Source organism: Palaemon carinicauda, chromosome 21, assembly GCF_036898095.1.
Source record: "Palaemon carinicauda isolate YSFRI2023 chromosome 21, ASM3689809v2, whole genome shotgun sequence".
NCBI lineage: Eukaryota > Metazoa > Arthropoda > Malacostraca > Decapoda > Palaemonidae > Palaemon > Palaemon carinicauda.
In genome coordinates, this window is record NC_090745.1 from 102,060,539 (window position 1) to 102,087,371 (window position 26,833).

The 26,833-nt window shown below is 44.7% G+C and overlaps 1 protein-coding gene across 1 annotated transcript in view; it reads left to right on the plus strand.

Annotated features, from left to right (window-relative positions):
- Positions 1-26,833, plus strand: part of LOC137615380 (intersectin-1-like) — a 377,240-nt gene that overhangs the window by 275,200 nt on the left and 75,207 nt on the right. The window contains exons 33-36 of the mRNA XM_068345199.1: positions 10,272-10,342; positions 10,538-10,673; positions 10,853-10,936; positions 14,916-15,071. Of these exons, the coding sequence (XP_068201300.1) occupies positions 10,272-10,342; positions 10,538-10,673; positions 10,853-10,936; positions 14,916-15,071 (447 nt within the window). The remainder of the gene's footprint in view (positions 1-10,271; positions 10,343-10,537; positions 10,674-10,852; positions 10,937-14,915; positions 15,072-26,833) is intronic.

Below are 26,833 nucleotides of genomic sequence, written 5' to 3' on the forward strand. Positions count from 1 at the left end.
GAGGTTACTACCCTCGCGCGAGCACCTCGTGAGTGTCGTGTCTACATCGGGGGCGTGTGAAAACCACTATTCATAGGCTGTCTTCCAATTAGATAACTCCTTCATCAAAGGGAAGGGCCGTAACAAAGACCCCAGAAACCACACTTGCACCACGCCACCGCCACCTACACGAACACCCTCCAGGTCATCCTTCTGCAAGAACACATGGCTTGGCAAGGAAAGGGTGGGTCCGTACAAAAATAACCAGGAAGGGTTTCACCGGGCGTCACAGGTCTCTCCCCAGAAATAGATTTTTCCTTCGTCAAAATCCCTTTTCTGGGTCGACCTGTGACGGCCGGTGAAAATGTACCAGAGAATGCCTTCCAAGCCCAATAAAGTAATAACATAATGAGGAGAATACAATCACCATGTACGACAATAATATATAATAATGTAAAGAAACGTCCAATTACCAACTAGCCAAATGACATAGGGAACGTAAGGCTAAATAATAAATAACTAAGACGACAAGGAATCAACTGAGTGTCGAATCGCAAGAGGCATCAAACCTTACATGTCTAAGCATATCTAAACATTAAAGGAATGGTAACTACAATAACAGTTAAACCATAGGAATTAAACATGGCAAATATCATAGGGCTAACGAACTACCCAGGAGAGTGGCGACGTGGTGTGAGTGGCGGGTTGGAGGGAGAAGAGAAGAGATGGAAGAAAGAAAGAAGTAGAGATTAATGGGGAGGGAAAGGCTCCCCGCTGCCATCGTCGGGTATTTAAGGGCCTGTAAGATCTTTAGATAGGGGCGTTTGACAACCATATGGGATTTCCAACCCGTATATTTTTTTTTTTTTTTAAATCATCAAAGTCCCTGTTCTGGAAGTAATTGATGGAGGTATCTACTGTCCGTATATCCTGAGCCTGGGGAAATGATTCCGGATTAGTATGTTTAAAGAAGTAGAGGATTTGTTGCCTGATATCGTGAATGGAAATAGTACCTCCTTGTTCCCTGATAACCAAGGGGCCAGACGAGCGGGTGGCAGTTCTAGCTAAAAGGGCCTTGAGAGTAGTGACTGGGCACAGAGAAAAGATCCTGGGGAAGAAGAATAATCTTCCGAGGGGAGCACCTATTTGCGGATCCTCATCTTTTAGCTAGGAAAGCATTGTCTGGAGAAAGGAGTACTTCGGCTGAAGGGAGGAAATCTATGTTTTCCGGGTTCGTGAGAGAGCTAGTTCTGATATTCCATCACCTGAGGCCAAAGCCGTTAGAAATAAAGTCTTCCTAAGAAGAGTGATATAAGAGCAGGATTCATTGTCCGTGTCCGGCGCAAGTTTTGAGGACACCGTTCAGAGACCAGAGTCCTTTTGTGGCCGAACCGAAGGTCAAAGCCTAGCACATGTTTTTGGAATAGATAAGAAATAGGAATCAGCTAGGTTAATGCTAAACCCAACAAGGAAGATCTTCTTCCAAGCTGACTTGATGGTGGTTAAAGTGCTAACTGTTAGGCCTTTGCCAAATAGGAACCTCAAGAAAGAGATGGCTATATTCGGAGACATACGAGTATGGTCTGAACTCTTAGGGAATCTGCTAGTTGTTAACGGCCGAATCATATTGGCGAATTGTCGAGTCCCTTTTGTCTGATTCGATGAAGAGATCGTTTTCCGGTTCAATGTTCGCGTCTCTACGAGCTGCAAACTTCCTGTAGTCCACAAAGTTAGAGTTTTGGCTATCCTTGAGTAATCTGACACAGTGAGTTTGGATTACTCGAGTCAGTTTGGGGAACGGGATCCGGAAGGGACGGAGTTTCAACTCGAGGAGGAGAGGAAACCAACTGTTCTTGGCCAGTGAGGTGGTACTAAAGCCACTGCCCCCCGGAAGGGGCGTAGTTTGTGTAAAAGTCTCATTAGAAGATTCACTGGGGGATATAGGTAAACCTTCTTCTAATGCTTCCTGAGTATCCACCGGAAAGAAATTATGTCTAGAGACCATTCTGACTCCAGTGGTTTCGTCCTGGCTAGTGAGTCCGCTCTCACATTCTGGACTCCCGCTAGGTGAGTTACTGACAGGAACCAGTTCTTTTCTGTTGGCCAGCCGAAGATAGTGACCAGGATCCGATTCAGGTTGGGTGACTTGGATCCTCCCCTGTTGACGCCGTGTACTACGTCTGTTCTGTCTGACACTACTCTGATGTGGCTCGACCTCGGAGGAGATAGTCTCTTCAGGGTCAAGAACACTGCCATGGCTTCGAGAACATTGATATGGGACTGTTTCATGGCGGGTGACCAAGAGCCCTGAAACATCTGATGTTCGGAGTAATCCCCCCATCCACTTAGAGGCGCGGCTGTATGGAATGTCACTTGTGGAGGTGGGAATTGTAGAGGAACCGATTTGGAGAGGTTTTTCGGTTCGGACCATGGGCGTAGTCTCATATTCAAGACAGAGGGGATCTTCGAGACCTTGTCTCTTAAAGGTACTGTAGCTCTCTTTCTCCAAACTCGATTGATGTCTTTGAGTTTGGCTTTTAATAGGAGACCTGTTATTAGAGTGAATTGGAGAAGACCGATGATACTTTCTAAGGTTCTTCTGGACAACTGTTTGTGTTTGAGAAAATTTTTTATCTTGGAAGCTATTCCTCTTACCTTTTTGGAAGGGAGAGACACCGTGTGCTTCGAAAGGTCCCACTGAATGTCTAACCAATCTAAGTGGCCTGATGGTTGCAGGCGAGACTTTTGGAGATAGACCTGAAATCACAGGTTGTCGAGAAATCGAAGTACTTCCTTCCTAGCTCTGTTGCCTTCTATGGCCGACCGGGCCCAAATGAGCCAACCATCCAGATAAGCAATGATCTGCATCTCTTGATTCCTGAGTTGTTTTAACACTGTCTCTCCCAGTTTCGTGAATATCCTGGGATCAATGTTGAGGCCGAAGGGCATGTCTTGAGCGCAAAGGCTTTCCTGCCTAGGCGGAAACCCAGATAAGAAGAGAAGTTTCGATCTATAGGCACATGATAATAGTCGTCGGTAAGATCGACAGAGGTGGTGACGGCCCCACGGGGCAGTAAGGTCCGTACCTGAGAGATAGTTAACATCCGGAACTTGTCGCAGAGAATGTAAGAGTTTAGCTTTGACAAGTCCCGGTCCACTCTCAATGCCGACAAGCCTTTCTTCGGAATTGTGAACAGGCGGCCTTGGAACTTCGGTGATCGGTCCCGTTTGATTGCTTTCTTCTTGAGTAACTCTGTGGTGTACTCTTTCAGGATGGGAGTGGATTTCTGGGAGAGGGTCACTGGTGGAGGAGGAGGACCTTGTGGCCATTTCCACTTCAAACCTTTAGGGATTATGCTATGAGCCCACGGACCGAAGGTCCAATGGTCTTGAAAGTGGTAAAGTCTCTCCCGTACCGGGACTACCTCGTTGTGAGGGAGTGAACCTAGGGGGATCCGGATGTATAGCCGACGAATCAGAGGAAGACAGTGATGTCGAGTGGGTAACTGACTATTGATGGCAGTGACCCCGGTTCGTTTTGTAGAGGGCAACTCTCTGCTTCTTCTTGAAGAAAGCTTGCTTTTGGTCTTCGACCTTCTTTCTAGCAGTGAGGCCCCGCCTTTCCTGCAATTTTGGGGGGTGCTCTCGTATCATCTTGTAGAACCTTGTTCACCTCCTCCTGAGGGAAGAGGGTTTTACCTCATCAGGAGGAACTATCAGCCTGCTCGATTCCTGTCTGATAGAGGCCTCAGACAGAACGTATTTCTCACAACTAACCCGATCAGACCACCAAACGTGTAGGTCGAATTGGAAGGGCAGAGATTGGTTCTTCCTGAATATCCGAAACAAAGTCTCAGTGGGATAAATCGAGGCTAGGGTCTCCCCGAGGTGGGGTCCGGCTCTTTAAGAGCCGGTATGGCCGAACCTTCTTGTCAGTTTGAATAGTAAGACCTGTCCATTTATCCATAATAGGCAAGTCAACAATGAGAGCATCTGTAGATATGACGTATTCCCCATTGTGTGGGGTGAGCTTGGAATTATCGTACCCCCCAGACCGACAACATCCTGGTCCAGATAGATCGGGCCTACCCTTTAGGAAATAATACCGTTACCTTCGGTACCTTGTCTAACCTAACCAAGGCATGCTCTTTCAATCGAACGAATCCGTTGAATGGGAATTCTAGTACCTGAGAGTAAATTCTAGGTCTCCCAGAGGGCGGACGTCTATGCCATCCAGAGTTATGGTACCATCTATATATGGAACATGTAAGGCAAATATCTATGCATTGTTTTTATCGAAGGAAGTTACTTCGATACGCCTGGGGCTGTAGGGGGAGTCATCCGAGTTCCTGAACGGATCCGACTCACCACCATATCTTTGAGCTCCGTCATAGTCCCTTGGCTTTCCCTAGAATGTGTTGCTTTTAGCAGTCACGGTTTTATGCAAGGTAACATGAACATCAGGATCCTTTGAGGGTCCTAGGTCGGTGATGCAGGTAATTGCAAAGCTGAAGGCTCAAAACTCATCCCCACCTACCTGCCCGTCCATGGGGTCGACGTCCGACCTTAGAGAGGACACTCCGAGGAGATAGGGACCTCTAGATGGAGCATTCCTTCCAAACCTTGATACCCAAGGGCGGCGAGCCTCTCTTGCAGGCCGGAGAGATTCATCATCATCCTGAAAGAAGTGAGGGGATTAGTGATGAAGGAGAAGACCGTTCTCCTCAATAAGCAATGCATACATTAATCCGGATCAAATTAAATCATCGCCAAAGGATACCAAAAGGAAACATATTAGAACCAACTTACATCATGGGTCCGGAGTAGCGAGGACAGCTCGTAGCAGAACGTGCATGACTCCGGGAACCATATCATGTAGGCGGACCTTCTGTAAAAGAAAGGGGACATAAGTCTGGGTGTTCCTTGAAACTTTGGTTTGTGATCCTATTCACAGGCTGGGATCAGCCGTATAACTAATAAAAATGCCTCTATTTATGCATATATTTAATTCTAACTAAGTATAAATATGGATAAATATCCATACAACATCGTGTTCAAATAGAAATAAATTAATTATGCCTATATTTATGCATATATTTAATTCTAGCTATGTATAAATATGGATGAATATCCATACAACATCGTGTTCAAATAGAAATAAATTTCCACTCAGTACTTGGAACCGAACGCTAGCCCCTTCTAATGAAAAGCCAGGTCGAAACCAACCATGCCATGAGAGGCTATCTACTGTTCCTTGAGACTCTGGTCAGTGAACAGATGAATCAATAGAATACTAATATCCAGTAACCACATAACATGTAATGCTACACCTCATCGGTAAAATAATGTTAACCCCGGTTCTGAACGTCTGAGTCTGGGGTGGCCAACCTATGGCTCATGCGCCAACAGTGGCGCATTTCATGATTACAAGTGTCGCACTGTACCCCAAAGATAGTAAATTGAATGACTTTTCTTTAAAATTGCTAATTATGTTCATATATTTTCATTAGGACTTTCAAGAATAGCTAATGAATATTACCAACGCAATTTCAAAGTGTCATTAAAGTAAGTACAGTTTACTTTGTATTCATGTTAAATCCTTTCCTTTACAGCTAAAACCAAAGATTGGCCACCCATGGTCTGAGTGTTCTCTGTTGGCACCGGAGATCCGGTGACAAAGGTCTGTCATAGTGAAAATGTGAACATCAGAGAAAATCTAATATTAACCTCAATGCTGAACGCCTGTACGATATCCGGTTAAGCCGGAGATTCGATGAAAAGGACCGTAATAACGATAGTGTGATTATTCATGAAAAAGGGTTCATACCCTGGTTCTGATCGTCTGATTGATCAAAATGTTAACTCTGGTTCTGATCGTCTGATTGATCTCTGTTTGTACCGGAGAACCAGTGACAAAGGTCCGTCATCGTGAAATCGTGACCCTCATCGGTACGATAACATTCCTCAATACTGAATGTCTGTGTTATCTCCAGTGAAGCCGGAGATTCGATGAAAAAAGGGACCGTAATAATGTAATTGTGATCAATCATGACAAAGGTTCGTGTGCAAAAGGCCGCAGCCGGAGTCTGAGTGCCGGATTTGACCGTTGCACTCCAAATATCTGACTAGTTCTCACCCAATGAGTATCCATTAAAGCGGAGTATAACTCAAGGCGGAGCTAAGGGTGTCGGCATAAAGCGACCCCAATTAATGACTCATACACTAACGTAACCTATTAATAGTGATAGCTATATTAACAGTAACCACATCAATAAAACGTGTATATCATTAAACGTAATATCATCAACTCGGAGAATAGGAGGAGGCAGGAATAACTCGTGATCGTAAAAAAACGGAAAACGGGAAATCCACCTTTCTTACTCGGGCTAATAAAGAAAACGAGAGAAGGGGTAACTCGTATCTGTAGAACAAAAAACGAGCACTCTATGCTCTCGCTCTCAAGGTTACATAATAAAAAACCAACATCACACAATAATATGATAAGAAAAATAATAAAATTGATTGCTTTTTCTTAGTAATTGTAATAACCAAGAACGAAGAATAACGACAACGTAACAAATAAACAAAGATATAGTCTAAATCGAGCACCTTCCTGAGGCGAGTACAAAACTATAACAAAGACTAAATTGCTATTCTTCGTAGGTCCAAATTGGACTTGCTAGCAAATAAATACCATAATGAAAACTAATAATAAATAATGATAATAAAATTGGTCATAAAACGTAAGTGATATAACCTAGATGACAGAGTACAGTACCAGAAGGGCAATAATAACTTGAAAATTTACTGAAGCGAACACAACCCAAAATGGCTGCCGATACCGAGGTAGGCCAATCGCTTCCAAAACTAAAATCCACAATACTGGAAACAGAACAAATGCCCGGTACTGCAATAAACTGTCAAAACAAACTATGGTACTTAACATTGGTAAAGGTGAAGTAGTAACGTCAGTCATGTTGAATTAACGACAAACACTTCAAGAAACACTGGGCAAAAAGATTTTTAACTTTGCGGGCAAGTACAAAACAGAAGGATGACCTGGAGGGTGTTCGTGTAGGTGGCGGTGGCGTGGTGCAAGTGTGGTTTCTGGGGTCTTTGTTACGGCCCTTCCCTTTGATGAAGGAGTTATCTAATTGGAAGACAGCCTGTGAATAGTGGTTTTCACACGCCCCCGATGTAGACACGACACTCACGAGGTGCTCGCGCGAGGGTAGTAACCTCTGCATTCCATGCTTTTATTTTTCTCTGGTATATTTGGAAGATTTATATCAGAAAAGGTAGATAGAAGGACTTTTCACCGGCCGTCACAGGTCGACCCAGAAAATGGATTTTGAGCAAAGTGAAAAAATCTATTTTTGGGTGAGAGTGCCATGTCATCCTGATGGGAGGGTTCCTTTAGGTAGACCTCTAAGGGATATTTGCTGCAGTGATACTTCCAGAGAACTAAACCGAAGGTCTCCAGAATTCTAACTCCTGGCGCGAGTATCCAATAAAAGATATCGCATAATATCAGGGGACGTATTCTAGATACGACACATAGCAATCTTCACCCCTAATAGATTTAACTCTTTGATGTAAGGGGGAAGAGTGGCAAAAGAAGGGGGTGCCATTCCAGGTACCTAGTGGACCTCCTTCCCTAATACTACCGCGACACCATTCCTTTTCTTGTCGTTAAGCAGAAGTGACTGCAAATAAAGTAATTTTAGGAGGGGTTAGCAAAAGGGTGGGTCCATCAGGACAACATGGCACTCTCACCCAAAAATAGATTTATCACTTTGCTCAAAATCTGTTTTTTGGGCTCAGGCCATGTCGTCCTGATGGAAGCATAGTAGAGAATTGTCTTGAAATTACTATTAGCTGTGGGTTTGTGTATGTGCCTTCCATCTTGAATAGATTTCATGATCTGGTCTACTAGACCTGTATGTGAAATTCCAGAGATCTGTCATTTCCACTAAGCCCAGAGCTGGTTTAGTGCTTCCTGCCTATAGCAGGGAAAATGTTGATATCAACAATAAGGATTCAAGGTTTGTATTTCCGTAGGAACAAAAAGGGGAAAACCTTGGAGCTTACCTTTTTTTTACTTATCATGAGAATGTAAGATTTGTTCTTTCAGAAATCGTTATTATGATTTCAAGTTATAAGCCCTATACAGGGATTAAATAAAACTCTAGTATATTTTATTAGTCTATAATTGAGGCAGCAGTAATAAGAAGCAATTACGTTTTATTTATTTTATTTTGCAACTAAATTATCAAATGTAATTACAATAAAGGATGAATCTGATCCAGCATTACAACACATCAAAGTCCATATTTTCTCGTGTAGAAAAAATATATAAATTCATTATCGGAATAATGCCACTCAATGGAGATGTGAAACCAAATCTATCTGACATGTTTAGATGTTTGGAAATGCATAAACACTGTGACGCAAACGTTCACTGGTATATTGGTCAAATATGCACCTATATAGAACAGTATGTTGATCATCGCTGTGATCTGCACTAGAGGGTAGGAATACCCATGCACCCGATGCACTTTAAAGTCCCAAAACAGTCCACTTTTCATCGCAGCACTAGACGACGGGTTTAAGGACACTACCCGCCGCCACCACAAAGTGTTTTATATCATGTACTTGCTTCGTGTAATGTTTGTAGAAGACCGTGGATGATCTCCACCCTGTGTATGAGCGGAGTCTTTCAAAGTCCATATGTTGAAAGAAGTTCAACGAAGAAGCTACTTTCCTCGGGTCTTGACCTAGGGGTGTACTGTCAGGATCTATTCTGCGAATAAAGTAGGTGAGCTTCGCTCTCAGTTGTCTTGAAGATAGGTTTGATCCTGAGGTTTCGCCTCTGAAGAGCTGTCCTCCCTTGAAGTCTGAAGTTCTTCGAAGATAGACCTTAAGACACACTACTGGCCACAGAGAGGCATCTTCCTTCAGTGGGAAGATTCTCCAAGGACCCCACCTCTTAGTGGGTAGCTCATTCTTGGCAAGAAAGGCAGGATCAGTAAAAAGGTTCAGTTCTCTTGAGTCTAGGAACTGAATATGGCCTTCGTTTCTGGATAAGGCCACTATTTCACTAACTCTAGGCCCTGAGGCTACTGTATTGCAAACAGAAAAATGACTTTCTGTGTTAAATCCTTTAGAGTACAATCTCCTTGTTTAGGTTCAAAGCATAGTGCAAGACTTTGTCCAAAGACCACGTGATTGGCTTTGGTGGGGTTGCTGGCTTGAGTCTAGCGCATGCTTTTGGGATCTTATTAAAGATTTCACTAGAGAGGTCCGCCTCAAAAGCGTACAGAAGTGGTCTAGTCAGGGCCGATTTACACAAGGTAATTGTAGGAGAGGGCAGGCCTTGTTGGTGTAGGTATATGAAAAATGCAAGACAGAAATCTATCGATATCTCTGTCGGTTTCCTTGTTTTCACAAAGGAAACCCATTTCCTCCATGACGATTCATATTGTATCCTAGTCAATCTTGACTAGTACTCCTCAATGAAGTCAACTTTATCCTTCGAGATTCCAAACTTTTTGTTCGCAGGTAATAATTCCCTAGCCATTTCAGGCCAATAGTTGGTGGGGAAGAGGGTCGGCAAGTATATGAACATCATATGAGTATAGAAATAAAAAAATTTTATAATCAAAATTCCTCTTATTTCTATGAACCTCCCTTGATGCTCATATTGCTGACTCTCACACTCTAATGGTGGTAGGTAGCCAGTAAAAGAGATAGGGCATTTAGTTTTTTTCAGATTATGGTAATTTGGATTTCATAAAACATAAGATACTACTTGGTTTTGAAATTATTGACAATGCACAGTAAAGTCCCATTTATCCCCTTTATAGCTGTTTGAGAGACTTAGATAACTGGACTCATAACAAAAATAAACTAAACATAGTACTGGACTGTATTGTATTAGATCATTGAATTAGTAATAAGATAGCTTATTCCTTTAGATTATTCAAACAGTAAAGGAATTTTATATGTTATTCAAATGGTAATAAAGTATTTTATTGAATTATTTAAGCATTAAACTTATGACTCAATCTACTGAATCTGTTTTTTGTCGTGCCACAATTTATTTGTTTTCCTTTCATGTGTACTGTACATACATGAAGGCCATTCTTTTTAAAACTGCATATTAAACAGCAGACATATTGTACTTTTATGTAATTAATTGTTTTTCTAGGAATATTTAATGAATTAGGCAAGTCTATGTTCTCCCTTAGTAGCTAAGCTTATTGAATATTGTTTTCTAATATCAATTACAGATCAGTCAGCTGAAGCCTTATCTGAGGTTCTGTAGCATACAAATTCGAGGTGCTACTTTACTTGGCGAAAAGTATGTTTGAGGGAAGTTTTTTTTTATCATTTTGGTGACTTTGATATGACTTTTTTTATTTATGATCCACTTTGATTATGATATGAAGGTAATGTTTCTAATAATGATGGGATTAGCAATTTTTATCGTTACGATTTTGTCCAATTTATATATTTGCCTTATTATGCTACACATACTGTATGGTTCATCTTTCAGAGCATCTGCTGAGGGAGAATGGGCTGAACTTTTGAAGCAATGTCAAGATCATCCTGCCGTTAGAGGGATGACTCTCACCTCCTTTCTTTTAAAGCCAATGCAGAGAATAACAAAATATCCTCTATTACTTAAACAGGTATAGATTTTAAAGTTTCTTATTTTGCTTTGGAATGAATATCTGAGGTAAGAAATTATCCATAAATTTTGATTTGATAAAGCAATCTAAGTATTATGAGGAAAACATGAGTATTTTTTTAGCATTATAATTTTGCATTAATTTTACATGTCCTGAAAACTATTCTTCACACATTCCAGCTTTTAAAATATACTCCTGAAGGGCATCCTGACTATCATAATACTGAAGAGGCATTTACAGCAGCAACTACGTTATGTGCTCAAGTAAGTGTGCAAAAGTTTTATTTATAATGCCTTTTTATTTTAGTACTGTATAATAATCTATATAATAAAAAAAGAAAATATTGATCTTGCCCTCCACATTCTTAGCACCTTGACTTAGTGGTGGGCATCTGAGAGCAACTACCAATATCTGACTCATAACAGCCTTATGTAGTTGCTTTAAATTAAAAAGAGTAGAGATTTCTTCCCTTCTTTTTATTAATCTACTTTTCTCTGATGAAATTCAAATGGCTAAAGCACACAGATTATTGATATGATCCTTATTATTTTCAAAACAAGTAGCGTGAGGTTGGATTGCTTCTCCTTTCACCCATAGATTTTGAATAGCTGGGATTGTCAGGCTGGGTTCTATCTAAAGAGTAATGGTTAGTATAGAAAAATAATCTTAGGATAAATTATATTATTTCCCTATATATTACCTCTTGGATAGAAGAAGCAATTGAGTGGAAGGGCCAACTTGATGACCTCTAGATAGAATAAGGAAAAATTTCTTTCCACCCCACCTTTGTGCCTTCCCTCTTTTGAATTAGCCACCAAAATTTTCACTATATGCTGGGAAGAGACAAACGGCCATTGTAGTGGCCGAGGATTAGTGTGGAAAAAAGCCAAAGACTTGAGATTTAAATGGTCATTGTTACTATGACACCTCTAGTTCTTTCTTATTTTTTTAGTAATTTATTTTGAGAATTCTACAAAGAAGGCTGAGTAATGACAATCATTTTATGTTGATAGCATCTTATGACGCTGTCACCTAGTCTTTGGTAGCATTAGCACAATTGTCCTTTTGTTACTATTTTGATTCATGCTAGAACAAGAACTTCTTTCTAGTAATCGGAATCACTAATGATTCATATATCCTTAAATATCATATGGGATTACTAGAACCAGTAGGCGTACTGCTTTGGAATCTAACTAGGAGCAAGATGTGTATAACTTACAATTATTACTTTTTAAAGGAATCAAGGCATGAACTGTTTTACAGAGATTGCTAATACTGGTCTAGGAACAGGCTCCAAAGAATGGTACTCTTCCACAAGTGGAACTCATGAACCAGAGCCTAAAGAAGTTGCTGATTGGTAGTCAGATATACCTTTGGTGTTTTTCCTTAATGAAAATTGCCAGTCTATACCCACAAAGAAGGGTTCAAGTGTTGCATCCTATGGGACCAGTAACATGATATGTTAGAAGAATACAGGCACTAATTTCCTTTATGAAATTTATTTCCTTTATAATCCAATGTTGTTTAATATGTGTTTTGTGTTGTCAATGGTACCAGTAGATTGGGTTTGTGCATGTATTGTACCACTATATAAGGGTAAGGGAGATGTGCATGAGTGTTGTAATTCAAGAGGTATTAGTTTGTTGAGCGTAGTTGGAAAAGTGTATGGTAGAGTATTGATTAATAGGATCAAGGATAAAACAGAGAATGCAATCTTAGAAATACAGGGTGGTTTTAGAATAGGTAGGGGTTGTATGAATCAGATTTTTACAGTTAGGCAGATATGCGAGAAATATTTAGCAAAAGGTAAGGAGGTGTATGTTGCGTTTATGGATCTGGAGAAAGCGTATGATAGAGTTGATAGGGAAGCAATGTGGAATGTGATGAGGTTATATGGATTTGGTGGAAGGTTGTTGCAAGCAGTGAAAAGTTTCTACAAAGGTAGTAAAGCATGTGTTAGGATAGGAAATGAAGTGAGTGATTGGTTTCCGGTGAGAGTGGGGCTGAGACAGGGATGTGTGATGTCGCCGTGGTTGTTTAACTTGTATGTTGATGGAGTGGTGAGAGAGGTGAATGCTCGAGTGCTTGGACGAGGATTAAAACTGGTAGACGAGAATGACCATGAATGGGAGGTAAATCAGTTGTTGTTTGCGGATGATACTGTACTGGTAGCAGACACAGAAGAGAAGCTTGGACGATTAGTGACAGAATTTGGAAGAGTGTGTGAGAGAAGGAAGTTGAGAGTTAATGTGGGTAAGAGTAAGGATATGAGATGTACGAGAAGGGAAGGTGGTGCAAGGTTGAATGTCATGTTGAATGGAGAGTTACTTGAGGAGGTGGATCAGTTCAAGTACTTGGGGTCTGTTGTTGCAGTAAATGGTGGAGTGGAAGCAGATGTATGTCAGAGAGTGAATGAAGGTTGCAAAGTGTTGGGGGCAGTTAAGGGAGTAGTAAAAAATAGAGGGTTGGGCATGAATGTAAAGAGAGTTCTATATGAGAAAGTGATTGTACCAACTGTGATGTATGTATCGGAGTTGTGGGGAATGAAAGTGATGGAGAGACAGAAATTGAATGTGTTGGAGATGAAGTGTCTAAGGAGTATGGCTGGTGTATCTCGAGTAGATAGGGTTAGGAACGAAGTGGTGAGAGTGAGAACGGGTGTAAGAAATGAGTTAGCAGCTAGAGTGGATATGAATGTGTTGAGGTGGTTTGGCCATGTTGAGAGAATGGAAAATGGCTGTCTGCTAAAGAAGGTGATGACTGCAAGAGTTGATGGGAGAAGTACTAGAGGAAGGCCAAGGTTTGGGTGGATGGATGGAGTGAAGGAAGCTCTGGGTGATAGGAGGATAGATGTGAGCGAGGCAAGAGAGCATGCTAGAAATAGGAATGAATGGCGAGCGATTGTGACGCAGTTCCGGTAGGCCCTGCTGCTGCCTCCGATGCCTTAGATGACCGCGTAGGTAGCAGCAGTAGGGGATTCAGCATTATGAAGCTTCATCTGTGGTGGATAATGTGGGAGGGTGGGCTGTGACACCCTAGCAGTACCAGCTGAACTCGGTTGAGTCCCTTGTTAGGCTGGGAGGAACGTAGAGAGTAGAGGTCCCCTTTTGGTTTTTGTTTCTTTGTTGATGTCGGCTACCCCCCAAAATTGGGGGAAGTGCCATGGTATATGTATGTATGTATGTATAGTCCAATGTCTAAATTCAATGACCCTTTGTTAAATAAACTAATGGGCTATTCGTACATCTTATTGGATGAATCTCCGTTGTTTGTTTTGAATGGTAAAGCTTATGTTGGCCTTTACTCTCAGCTTTGTTAAGAATTTATATTTTGGAAGAGTTTTTGATACACATCTGTGATCTTACTCTGTATTTGCTGATCATTTTTTTAAAAGAGACATATGAATTCAAAGATTTATTTCATCATGGACCAATAGTCTCGGCAGAGAACATTGAAGTAATTGTGTTGGTTATTTTGAAACCGGGGAACAGTCCATCACAAGAGAGTGAATGTCACTGTGTGTGTAGATGCAGCTTCTGTCATAAGAGCATGGGAGGGTCCCCGTTTATATGCCACCTTATATGCCATCTTTATACAGAAAACTTGCCTTGAATTTTCATCGGCGGTGGTTAGGAACAAAGATTAGAATAATTTTGGAAACACCAATTTATATATAAACAAAGAGACAGAAGGTAAGGAAGTGGTATGGGTTTGGAAAAAAAAAGTAAACTGGTGATCTATTTAGATGAGGCAACAGTGGGAGAATCCATTTAAAACTAGATAGCCTCTGTTATTGTCCATTTCTTGTTATGTTGAGTTTAGACACACCACTCCTTCCCACTTTGAGATGATACTTACCTTCAATTATTGAGTCTACTCAATTCTGTGAGGAGTTTGGTTTTTTTCAGCTGATGAAAAGGTTTTAGCAGCTAATTTAAAGAGAGAATGGTACAAAAGGGGAAAGATTTTATTCATTTTATCTAGATGTCAAGTCAGAACTTCCACTTTGTAATTTGTTTTATTATGAGGTAAGTGTGGTAATAATAGATTTTAGTTTAAGAATAATGTTTTTTAATTCATTATGTGCTATTTTTCTAGTTAATTATTTAATGAGTAATTCACCTTAGATGTCAAGTTATAGATCTTAATTTCTTTATGTTTTTTTGCTGCATTTCTATATTTTTACTATTGTGAAGTAGAAAAATCATATCTTATTTTAACTAAAAATTATATTTGTCTTAGGTAAACGAAGCTGTAAGTCAACGGGATAATACTGATAAGCTAGAATGGATGCAGAGACAAGTTATATGCGAAGGGTTAAATGAGCGTTTAGTGTTCAATTCATTAACAAATACTTTAGGGCCCAGGAAACTACTACATACGGGTGTTTTACATAAGGTACAGTATGCGTGGCGTATTTGTTAAACAGTATTTTAAATTAATTCCAAGCATGTGTGTGAAATGGAGTTTTTATGATAAAACAGTTTTATGAATACTTACCTGGCAGTTATATATATATAGCTGAGTCTCTGACTGCGGCAGAATTTAATCGAAAATCGCGGCAACCGCCTTGTGGTGGTTGTGTGGTTAGATGGTTAACAACCCTTACAGGGTGGTACTTGGAATCATTCCCATTTTCTGTTCCTCAGATTATCTTTGCCCGACCTGTCTCCTGAGGGGAGGTGGGTGGGCTTTAAAATATATATATATAACTGCCAGGTAAGTATTCATAAAACTTTGTTTTATCATAAAAACTCCATTTTTATGAATAGAACTTACCTGGCAGTTATATATATATAGCTGATTCACACATTTGGAGGAGGGAAACAGACAGAAAAAACATAGCTGGGGAAACAACAAAAGAGTTGTAGGAGAACAAACACCTTGATTCCTTACCTGCTAAGGTAGCTGACTTCAAAGGTAACTGCCTCTAGAGTCGCTTTCCCTTAGGAGTGTTCAGCCAGGAGTAGACCTGCTACACTGCAAACAACTCAATCGAGTCTGTCAAAGGGGTAGGACCAAAAATTTGACTAGACTTAAGAAAACTACCTTCCCATATAAAAAAAAAAAAAAAACCTGCAACCTTACGAAAGCTAACCATCTAACCTTGCAGAAATAGATATAAACTATCTATCTGGACTGAGAGAACCGTACCACAGGACAAGGACCTCAGACAACCATAAAAAAAAACACAAACCCATAAACAAGTACATAAACTAAGGTTGAGTGGGGGTAGTAACTCCTTTGCCTAATACAGAAGCCGCAGCTACGTATGGGCCCAAGGTATAACACTTATCATAGTCCACTCTTACCTCTCTGAGGTAATGAGAAGCGAAGACAGAGTTGCTCCTCCAGAACGTTGCGTCCATGATCTGCTTAACTGACATATTTTTCCGGTATGCCAGCGAAGCAGCAATGGCCCTTACTTCGTGAGCCCGTACTTTTAACAGGGCGAAGTTTTCTTCCTCACAAAAGAGGTGGGCTTCCCTAATAGTTTCCCTCAGGAAAAAGGACAAAGCGTTCTTTGACAGGGGTTTTTGAGGATCCTTCACTGAACACCATAAGGAGTTGGAAGCACACCTCACACTCTTAGTGTGGGCCAAATAAGCCTTGAGAGCCCTAACCGGGCAGAGGAGGCTTTCCTGTTCCTGACCTACTAGATTCGTGAGGTTAGGGACTTCAAAAGTCCTAGGCCAGGGTTTCGAAGGGTTCTCATTCTTGGCGAGAAAGTCGAACCTCAAGGAACAAACCGCTCCATTTAGGGTGAAGCCTACAGCTTCTCGATTGCCTGGACCTCGCTGATCCTCCTGGCAGTCGCTAGAGACAAAAGGAAGAGGGTTTTCTTAGTCACATCTCGCAGAGAAGCTTGCGAGATAGGCTCAAACTTCCTGGAGCACAAAAACTTAAGCACCACATCCAGGTTCCAAGAAGGGGGCCTTAAGTGCACCTGCTTCGTTGTCTCAAAAGACCTAATGAGGTCCTGCAAGTCCTTATTCTGAGATAACTCTAAGCCTCTATGCCTAAAGACGGTTGAGAGCATGCTCCTGTATCCTTTGATGGTAGATACAGCCAGCTTAGCATCCTGCCTGAGGTACAAAAGAAAATCTGCAATCTGGCTCAGAGAGGTAGAGGACGAGGAAACCTTGCGCCTCCTGCACCAAGCTCTAAAGGTCTCCCACTTTGACTGGTAGACTCTTTGTGAAGAGATCCTCCTTACCCTGGCAATAGCTTTCGCCGCTTGTGCCGAAAAGCCTCGAGATCTGACGAGGTTCTCGACAGTCTGAAGGCAGTCAGATTGAGAGCGAGGGGGTTTTGGTGAAATCTCTCGAAGTGGGGTTGTCTGAGAAGATCTGGACTTGCCGGGAGTCTTCTTGGAAAGTCCATCAGTAACCCTACCACTTCGGTGAACCATTCCCTCGCAGGCCAGAATGGAGCCACTAGGGTCATTCGCCCCGAATCGAGGAGAGCGAACTTCCTGACAACCAGATTGATGATCTTGAACGGGGGAAAGGCATACCTGTCCAGCCCCGTCCAATCCATCAAGAAGGCGTCCACTGCAACAGCTTCCTCGTCTGGTACTAGGGAGCAGTAGCTGGGGATCCTCTTGTTTAGACCGGAGGCGAAAAGGTCTATTACTGGTCTGCCCCACAACTTCCAGAGGCTCCGACAGACATGCGGGTTGAGAGTCCACTCTGTAGGAAGGACCTGTCCCCTCCTGCTGAGCATGTCTGCCCTGATGTTTCTCTGCCCTTGAACAAACCTTGTCAACAGCTGGGTCTCGTTCTCGTTCGCCCAGAGGAGAAGCTCTCTCGCAGTTGAGAACAGGGAGAGGGAGTGAGTTCCCCCTTGCTTCCTTATGTACGCGAGAGCTGTGGTGTTGTCGGAATTGATCTCCACAGTCTTTCCCGAGACCGAGGTTTTGAAGGCCTTGAGCCCTAACAAAATGGCCATCAATTCCTTCCTGTTGATATGCCAACTGACCTGACTCCCTTCCCAAATACCTGAGACCTCTTTGTTCCCTAGTGTTGCTCCCCAGCCTGACTCGGACGCGTCTGAGAATAACACTAGGTCGGGGTTCTTCTTGAACAAGGAGATCCCTTTTCCCAACAGAGCTGGGTCCAGCCACCACATTAAAAGATCCTTGATCTCTGTCGGAATGGGAAAAGAAAAAGTGTCCTCCTGGATCTTTCTGTTCCAAACCTTTGCGAGGAAGTGTTGCAGAGGCCTTAGGTGCAGTCTCCCCAAAGGGACAAACTACACCAGGGAGGATAGAGTTCCCAGCAGACTCATCCACTCCTTCGCTGAGCATTCCTGCTTCCTCAAAAAGTCTTTGACTTTGTCCAGGCACCTGGTCTGCCTCTCCTGGGAGGGAGAAGCCTGAAAAAGAACTGAATTTAGAACTATCCCCAAATAGAGAATAGTCTGATTCGGCTCGGTCTGAGACTTCCCCCAGTTGACGATGAGTCCCAGGTCCTGAGTGATCGTATAAGTTTTCATTAGGTACTCCAGACATTTCTCTTTCGACTGTGACCGGATCAGCCAGTCGTCTAGATAGAAGGAGACCCTTATCCCCTCCTGGTGTAACCAGCCTGCCACATTCGCCATAAGTCTGGTGAAGACTTGGGGAGCTGTGCTGAGACCGAAGCAAAGTGCCCAGAACTGGAAGCACTTGCCCTGGAACACAAACCTCAGATATCTCCTCGAAGACGAATGAATGGGGACGTGAAAATAAGCGTCCTGCAGGTCGAGAGAAACCATCCAGTCTCCTGGACGAACTGCAGCCAGCACTGACTGAGTCGTCTCCATGGAGAACTTTGTTTTCTCCACGAAGGCGTTCAGAGAGCTGACATCTAGGACTGGTCTCCATCCACCCGAGTTCTTGGGAACCAGAAACAGGCGATTGTAAAAGCCTGGTGAGGCGAGGTCTTGAACTGGCTCTATTGCTCCCTTGACCAACATCTGGTCGACTAGCTCCAGAAGAGCCTCTCGTTTCCCCGCGTCGGTGTACTGAGCCACTAAGGCCAGGGGAGAGTTTGAGAGAGGTGGTTTCTTTAAAAAGGGGATCTTGTAACCTTCCTTGACGACTGAGAGGGACCAGGTGTCCGCCCCTCTCCTTTCCCAAGACTGCCAAAAACGAGACAGTCTTGCCCCTACTGGTGTCTGAAGGACTTCCATCTCATTTTTTGGACCGGGGCCTAAACGCACCCCTGCTGGTCCTTGGCCCTGACTCTTGTCTTCTCCCCCTAAAATCCGCTCTCGAGGAGATCCTGCCCCGAAAGGGCTGTTGAAACTTCTTCTCCTCCTTCTTCAGAGGAGCAGGAGCAACAGGTAAGGTCTTTCTAGCCGACCGAGACAAAAGGTCCTGAGTAGCCTTCTGAGCCAGAGAAAGGGAGATATCTCTGACCAGAGCTTCAGGAAAAAGATGACGAGAAAAAGAGGCATAAAGCAGCTCCGACTTCTGGGCAACAGTCACAGATCTAGAGGTGAAGGAGCACAAAAGGGCCCTCTTCTTTAAGACCCCTGCTGAGAAAAGGGAAGCCAATTAATTAGCTCCATCCCTTAGAGCTTTGTCCATGCAGGACATGATACTCGTCAGGTCCTTCTTGTCCTCCAGGAGTTCAGACTTCCTGGCCAGAGTCCCGAGAGACCAGTCCAGGAAGCTGAAAACCTCGAAAACCCTGAAAATTCCCTTGACGAGGTGATCAAGCTCCGACATGGACCACATCACCTTGGCAGAGTTTAAAGCATGCCTTCTTGCCGAGTCCACAAGAGCCGAGAAGTCACCTTGGGAGGAGGAAGGCACTCCTAACCCCTAAAGGTTCCCCTGTCTCATACCACATACCGGCCTTGGAAGCGAGCCGGGACGGTGGAAAAGAAAAGGTGGTCTTGACAGCTTGTCTCCGTTCCTTCATCCAATCATCCACTTTAGCGAGAGCTTTCCTGGCCGAAATTGAAAGTTTCATTTTGATGAAGGCCGAAGACTTAGTAGCTTTCTTCCTGGTAAATTGAGACTGAGGAGAACGAGGGGCCGAAGGTTGAAATTCCTCCCCATAAAGTTCCAAAAGAGAGCGAGAAAGAACCTTGTAATCGCTAGAAGAGTCGGCAGGTTTTTCTTCCTCTTCCGAAATATCTTCGAGGTCCTGCTCAAGGATAACATCCCGAAGAGTTGGGCTGCCAGCAGTCTGGCAGCGAGAGCTGTTTGAATCCTGGAGCCGAGCGCCACTAACATCCAGTCGGCGAGAGGCGGTATCGTCACGATGACGAGCAGCGGTATCGTCACGATGACGAGCAGCGGTATCGTCATAATGGCGAGAGGCAGTATCGTCACGATGACGAGAAACGGAAGCGTCCTGAAGATGCAGGCTGCCGTCGCCTTGAAAATGCAGACTGCATTCATCCTGTTTCCTAAGAAACGAGGCAGTAACGTCCAGGCGTTTCGAAAGGGAAACGGAATCGTCACGGCGCCGAGAACGAGAGGCAGTATCGTCCTGGCGGCGGGAGGGGGGGGGAAGGAAATTCCTGGCAGCGTGCCGATGAAGAGGTTGTACGTTGTCGTAAGGCCGACGAAGTGCGCAGAGGTTTCTTGGGAGAGATACTAAAATCTCTCTTAGAAGATCTCTTAACAGGCAAAGAGACGTCCTTACGTCTGACGGACTGAGAAGGGTGGCTGAAAGCTTTAACTAACGATGAAAGTTGTTCCTGCATAACAACCATGAAAGCTTTAGCAACCTCCGCTGGCTCTCGCGGTGCCGAAGACGGCAGTTGTCATACGGCTTGACTGGGAGCGCTGGCAGAAGAAGCAGGGAGTCTAGCAGGATTAACTGGGCTAAGGACTCTCTGTTTCGCCCTTTTAACAGGAACATCGGAATCGTCTTCCGAAGGATCAGGGTCTCTGCTACTCGAACCGGGAGAGGGAGAACGAGACTGCACGTCCCGGTTCCACCCTCTCTTCCTTGGGTCTTGATTCGTAACGCCAATTACGTCTGGGAGAACGATCAGGCGAAGACACAAACGTATCCGACACGCCTTTCCTACGGCGGTCAAGAGCAGCCTGGGAGTTCGCAACAGGACTGTCCGAGGCGACGACTGACCGAGGATAAGCACCTCTCACCCCCTTTCGGCTTTCGACGTACCTTCTCCCTTGGTCCTGGGAGCTTGGTAGAGGTCTAGACCTAGGGGTATGACAGATTCGATCAGTCGCCACCTCCACAGCACTTTCACAAGCACTAATTTCACCAACACCCTTACCTTTAAAGGCCTCCAACTGTGCTTTAATGGCCTCCAATTCAGCAGCTAATTTAGCATACCCAGGGTTATCCGTAGGCACAGGTCCTGTAGAAGGGGCAGGAGTCACTACATTTGGGGAAGGAATACCTTCCAAAGGGGTTACAAGCAAAGGGTCAATAGATAAATCTAAGCTAGGCTCACTAGCAGACTTTGACTTTGATTTAGCTCTTCTAACTCTATCAATCTCGAGTTTGCGCACATAGCGCTGCATAGCTAACCAATCATTATCACTTAAAACCTCGCATTCCTTGCACTTATTATCTAAAGCACATTCAAACCCCCTGCAACCCATACAGATAGTGTGAGGGTCAACCGAAAGTTTCGGCAACCTCACCTTGCAAATATCATTCGCACAAACACGATAATGAATTTTCTCACTCATGATAATAAAGGAAAAAAAAAGACAAAAAACAAAAACAACACGATTGCCAAATCCCAACACAGTGTACTTCACCAAAAACGAAGTCCAAAAAGGCGATGAAGGGAAAGCGATCCGAAAAACTCTGAAAGGCGGACCAACGATGTTGTCGATCCGGCCGGCAGAGATAATCTGAGGAACAGAAAATGGGAATGATTCCAAGTACCACCCTGTAAGGGTTGTTAACCATCTAACCACACAACCACCACAAGGCGGTTGCCGCGATTTTCGATTAAATTCTGCCGCAGTCAGAGACTCAGCTATATATATATAACTGCCAGGTAAGTTCTATTCATAAAAATATCAAGTTACTGCTTTTATACTGTATATAATTAACTTTGTCAGTATAGCTTTTATGAAGTACTAGAAGCACAGTAGAATTCTAATTATTCAGCATTCTTGGGACAGCTTGTGTGGAATAAAGAAAATATCTGAATAATTGAACTATTAACTTTCTCAGTTCACAATTTTTTTTTGATCAACTACAATATAAGCAAGTTTTTCCTATGCATATACAAACTTTTCGTCCTTTAAAACAGGGATATCTTCAGTGGCTCTGGAACAGCCTTTGAATTGTTAGCAAAGTAATTGGTAATGACAGTTGGTGAGAGGGGAGTGCCCAGCCCACTCTCACAACACAGAATAACTAAATGTCCTTGGCTGCAATGAGTATGGATGTACCATTTTGCTGGTGTCTCGACAATTGAATGTTACGTATTTTCATTTGTGATGATATATTTTTCAATATTAATCTTACCCGGTGATCATGTAGCTGCAACTCTGTTGCCCGACAGAAAAAACCTACGGTCGGGATACGCCAGCGATCGCTATACAGGTGGGGGTGTACAACAACAGCGCCATCTGTCGAGTAGGTACTCAGGTACTTCTTGTCAACAAGAACCAATTTTCTCTCTGTCGTGCCACCGGCAAGACCTACTTGATACGCTGTTGTTTCTGGAGTTGATTTTCACGCTATTGGTGATGTATTCTCTCTAGATATTAGCTTTCGCTGTACAGGAGTTATTATCATTACCTTATCAAGCTTTTTTGATTAGATTTGGATTATTTGTTGACGACTTGGATAGATTTTGGATTTCCCCCTTTGACTAATTCAAGATGTCTGACCATACTCAAGTCCCCAAGTACAGGCAGTGTAGCGCTAGGGACTGTTCTAGGCGTCTTCCGAAGGCCTCTATAGATCCTCACACCGTTTGTTCCAATTGTAGGGGTAAATCCTGTCAATTGGAAGATCGATGTGAGGAATGCGCTGGGCTTTCGGAATTCGATTTTAATGAATTCCTTAAGAATGCACGTAGGCTAGAGAAGGATAGGATCAGGAGGAGTTCGTCTCGCTCTTTTGATTTTTCCTCTCCCCATGCCCCACAACCTATTCCTTCCCCTGTAGTGGTGACTCCCGACCCTTCTACTAGCTCTCAGCAACCCTCGATGGCGGACATGATGCGTGCCATTCAGGCTCTTGGTGACAGAGTGGAGTCATTAGCGAATGACCGCAATCAACTCTTGGCCGATGTCAAAGAGTTGAAGGAGAAAAGTGCAGTGGGAAGTGTAGTGAGTGCAAGTGCTGTGAAAAGTGTCAGTGTCAGTGTTACGCATGAGGGTGCATCTGTTCGTGCCAGTCGTCCTCCCAGTCCGGGACCTCTTGCAAGCTCCCAAGCCCAGGGGAGAAGCAATGTCGAAGGACCAAAGGGTTCGACAGGCCTTGATCAGCGTACAGATGTACCCTCAGTGGTTGCGGACGTATCTTGCAGAGATCGTCCCACCCACAAACAGACGAGTGAGCCCATTCATTCCTCGTCTGTGGAAGAAGTTTCTCGTCAGAAACGCTGGACCAAGGTCTCACGACCTCTCAAGCGCAAGGTCCCTTCCGAGCGAGTCCAACGGCCCAGGTGTAGCCACTGGGTCAGTTCGGACTCGCCGCAGTCTTCCGAAGACTGCACACCTCCCAAGAGAGGTAGAGTGGTTCCGCAGCAGGCAATCACTCCGTCTGTTGCCGCACCAACCGCTGTAGACCCTAAGTGGTCTATGCTGCAGTCTATGCAGACTCAGCTAGCTTCCTTCATGCAGGAGTATCGTGCTGAGAAGGTTGACACTGCACCCGTTAACCTACAACCTGCCACGGTTGTGCGCTCAGCAGACACTGCGGCTGCCTGCTCCCACACTCCGGCTGTGAGAGCTCCACCACCGATGCGCAGTCGACCCTGCCAGACGCATGTTGACGTTAGCCGACGTGCGGCACCCTCCGTTGACATGCGTGAGCTACCGCATCAGCAGTGGGAAGGTGCTGTCAAGCTGCCGTGTTTTGACGCAATGCGGCAGTCTCCGCAACCCACGGCAGTCCCCACCACGCACCATCACTCCGCTTTTGTTGTTGCCAGCTCTCAGACTGACCAGCAGCGGCATGATGTTGGATCCAGTGCAGCTACGCATGCACCCGTGCTGCCGGATTCAGCCGTTCAGCTTTCTTCTCCTCCTTTGCCGCTTCCTCCTCAGCATTCGGATGAAGGAATCTCTGATGACGACGAAGCTGCGCATTTGGACGATCAACACTCCGACATAGAGGAACCCAAGACTACGCCTCCCTCCTTAGACTTTAGGAAAGTCCTTGCCCTGTTTAAGGAGTTGTATCCGGACCAGTTTGTGTCTGCAACCCCGCGCTCACCTCCCTCTGAGTTCGCTTTAGGCATGCAGTCAGCAGCTCCTGCCTTTACGAAGCTTGTACTCGCGCGCTCATCCAAGAGAGCTTTAAGGGTACTAGGAGAGTGGTTGCAGTCCAAGAAGCAACTTGGGAAGACTTCCTTCATCTTTCCACCGACCAAGCTTGCTTCCAAATCTAGCGTCTGGTATGCCACGGGAGAAGATCTCGGCTTGGGAGTTCCTGCCTCTGCCCAGGGCGACTTCTCAAGTCTGGTAGACTCTCCCCGCAGACTGGCTATGAGACGCTCCAAGATTTGCTGGACCTTTTCGGACATGGACCATCTTTTGAAGGGAGTTTTTCGTGCTTTTGAGATCTTCAACTTCCTGGACTGGTGTTTGGGAGCGTTAAGCAGAAAGACCTCCCCTTCGGATAAGGACTCTGCCATGCTCATCATGTCATGCATGGACAAAGCCATTCGGGATGGGTCTGGCGAGCTTGCGGCTTCTTTCGTGTCTGGAGTTCTTAAGAAGCGAGATCACCTGTGCTCCTTCTTGTCGGCGGGGATCACACCATGTCAGAAGTCAGAGCTGATGTTTGCTCCGCTATCCAAGTGTCTCTTTCCTGAAGAGCTGATCAAAGGGATTGCTGCCTCGTTGATCCAGAAAGACACCCATGACTTGGTGGCATCATCCGCACGTAAAGTCACAGCTTTACCTTCCGTGCCTAGACCTAGGATGGACACACCAGCGTCTAGGTTCATTCCGCCCTTTCGTGGCAGAACCTCCAGCAGAGGAGGTACCCGTGCCGATAGTCAACGTGGCAAAAAGAAGAAGGGTTCCAAGTCCTCAAAAGGCAGAGTCTGACTGCCTTCTTCTCCAGACAGCAGTGGGAGCCAGGCTCAAGAACTACTGGCAGGCCTGGGAGAACAGGGGTGCAGACGCACAGTCTGTGAAGTTGCTCAGAGAGGGGTACAGGATTCCATTCTTGCGCAAGCCCCCTCTAGCAACTACTCCCATCGACCTCTCTCCCAGGTACAGAGAGGAGGACAAGAGGCTAGCTTTACAGCAAGAGGTGTCTCTCTTGCTACAAAAGGGAGCGGTAGTCATAGTCCGGGACCATCAATCCCCGGGCTTTTACAACCGTCTCTTCTTAGTAGCGAAGAAGACAGGAGGGTGGAGACCGGTGCTGGACGTCAGTGCTCTAAATGTCTTTGTCACCAAGCAGACGTTCACCATGGAGACGACGAAGTCGGTACTAGCATCGGTCAGGAAGGAAGACTGGATGGTCTCGTTAGACCTAAAGGACGCGTACTTTCACGTCCCCATCCACCCAGACTCCCAACCTTTCCTAAGGTTCGTCTTTGGGAAGGTGGTTTACCAGTTCCAAGCCCTGTGCTTTGGCCTAAGCACGGCACCTCTAGTGTTTACCAAACTGATGAGGAATATTGCCAAATTCCTGCATTTGGCAGACATCAGAGCCTCCCTCTATTTGGACGACTGGCTTTTAAGAGCTGCGTCAAGTCGTCGCTGTCTGGAGAATCTCAAATGGACTATGGATCTGACCAAGGAATTGGGTCTCCTGGTCAATATAGAAAAGTCCCAACTCGTCCCATCCCAAACTATAGTCTATCTAGGTATGGAGATTCAGAGTCAAGCTTTTCGGGCTTTTCCGTCGGCCCCCAGAATCAGTCAAGCCCAAGAATGCATCCAGAGCATGCTGAGAAGGAACCGATGTTCAGTCAGACAGTGGATGAGTCTAATAGGGACACTTTCATCGCTGGACCAGTTCATCGCGTTAGGGAGACTCCACCTCCGACCCCTTCAGTATCACCTAGCTGCTCACTGGAGAAAGGACATGACGCTAGAAGCGGTCTCAGTTCCTATATCCGAAGAGATGAAGTCTGCACTGACTTGGTGGAAGGACAGCATTCTTCTCAAGGAAGGTCTACCACTGGCTGTTCAGACCCCCGACCACCTTCTCTTCTCGGACGCATCGGACACGGGCTGGGGTGCGACACTGGACGGTCGGGAATGCTCGGGCACCTGGAATCCGGATCAAAGAGCACTACACATCAACTGCAAGGAGCTACTGGCAGTTCATCTGGCCTTGAGAAGCTTCAAGTCCCTCCTTCTAGGCAAGGTAGTGGAGGTGAACTCCGACAACACTACAGCCTTGGCGTACATCTCCAAGCAAGGAGGGACTCATTCGATGACGTTGTTCAAGATCGCAAGGGACCTCCTCACCTGGTCAAGAGATCGAAAGATATCGCTTGTAACGAGGTTCATTCAAGGCGATATGAATGTCATGGCAGACCGCCTCAGCCGGAAGGGTCAGATCATCCCTACAGAATGGACCCTTCACAAGAATGTTTGCAACAGACTATGGGCCCTGTGGGGTCAGCCCACCATAGATCTGTTCGCTACCTCGATGACCAAGAGGCTCCCAAATTATTGCTCACCGATTCCGGACCCAGCAGCAGTTCACGTAGATGCCTTTCTTCTGGATTGGTCCCATCTAGACCTTTATGCGTTCCCCCCGTTCAAGATTGTCAACAAGGTACTGCAGAAGTTCACCTCTCACGAAGGGACAAGGTTGACGTTGGTTGCTCCCCTCTGGCCCGCGAGAGAATGGTTCACCGAGGTACTGCAATGGCTAGTAGACGTTCCCAGGACTCTTCCTCTAAGAGTGGACCTTCTGCGTCAGCCGCACGTAAAGAAGGTACACCCAAGCCTCCACGCTCTTCGTCTGACTGCCTTCAGACTATCGAAAGACTCTCAAGAGCTAGAGGCTTTTCGAAGG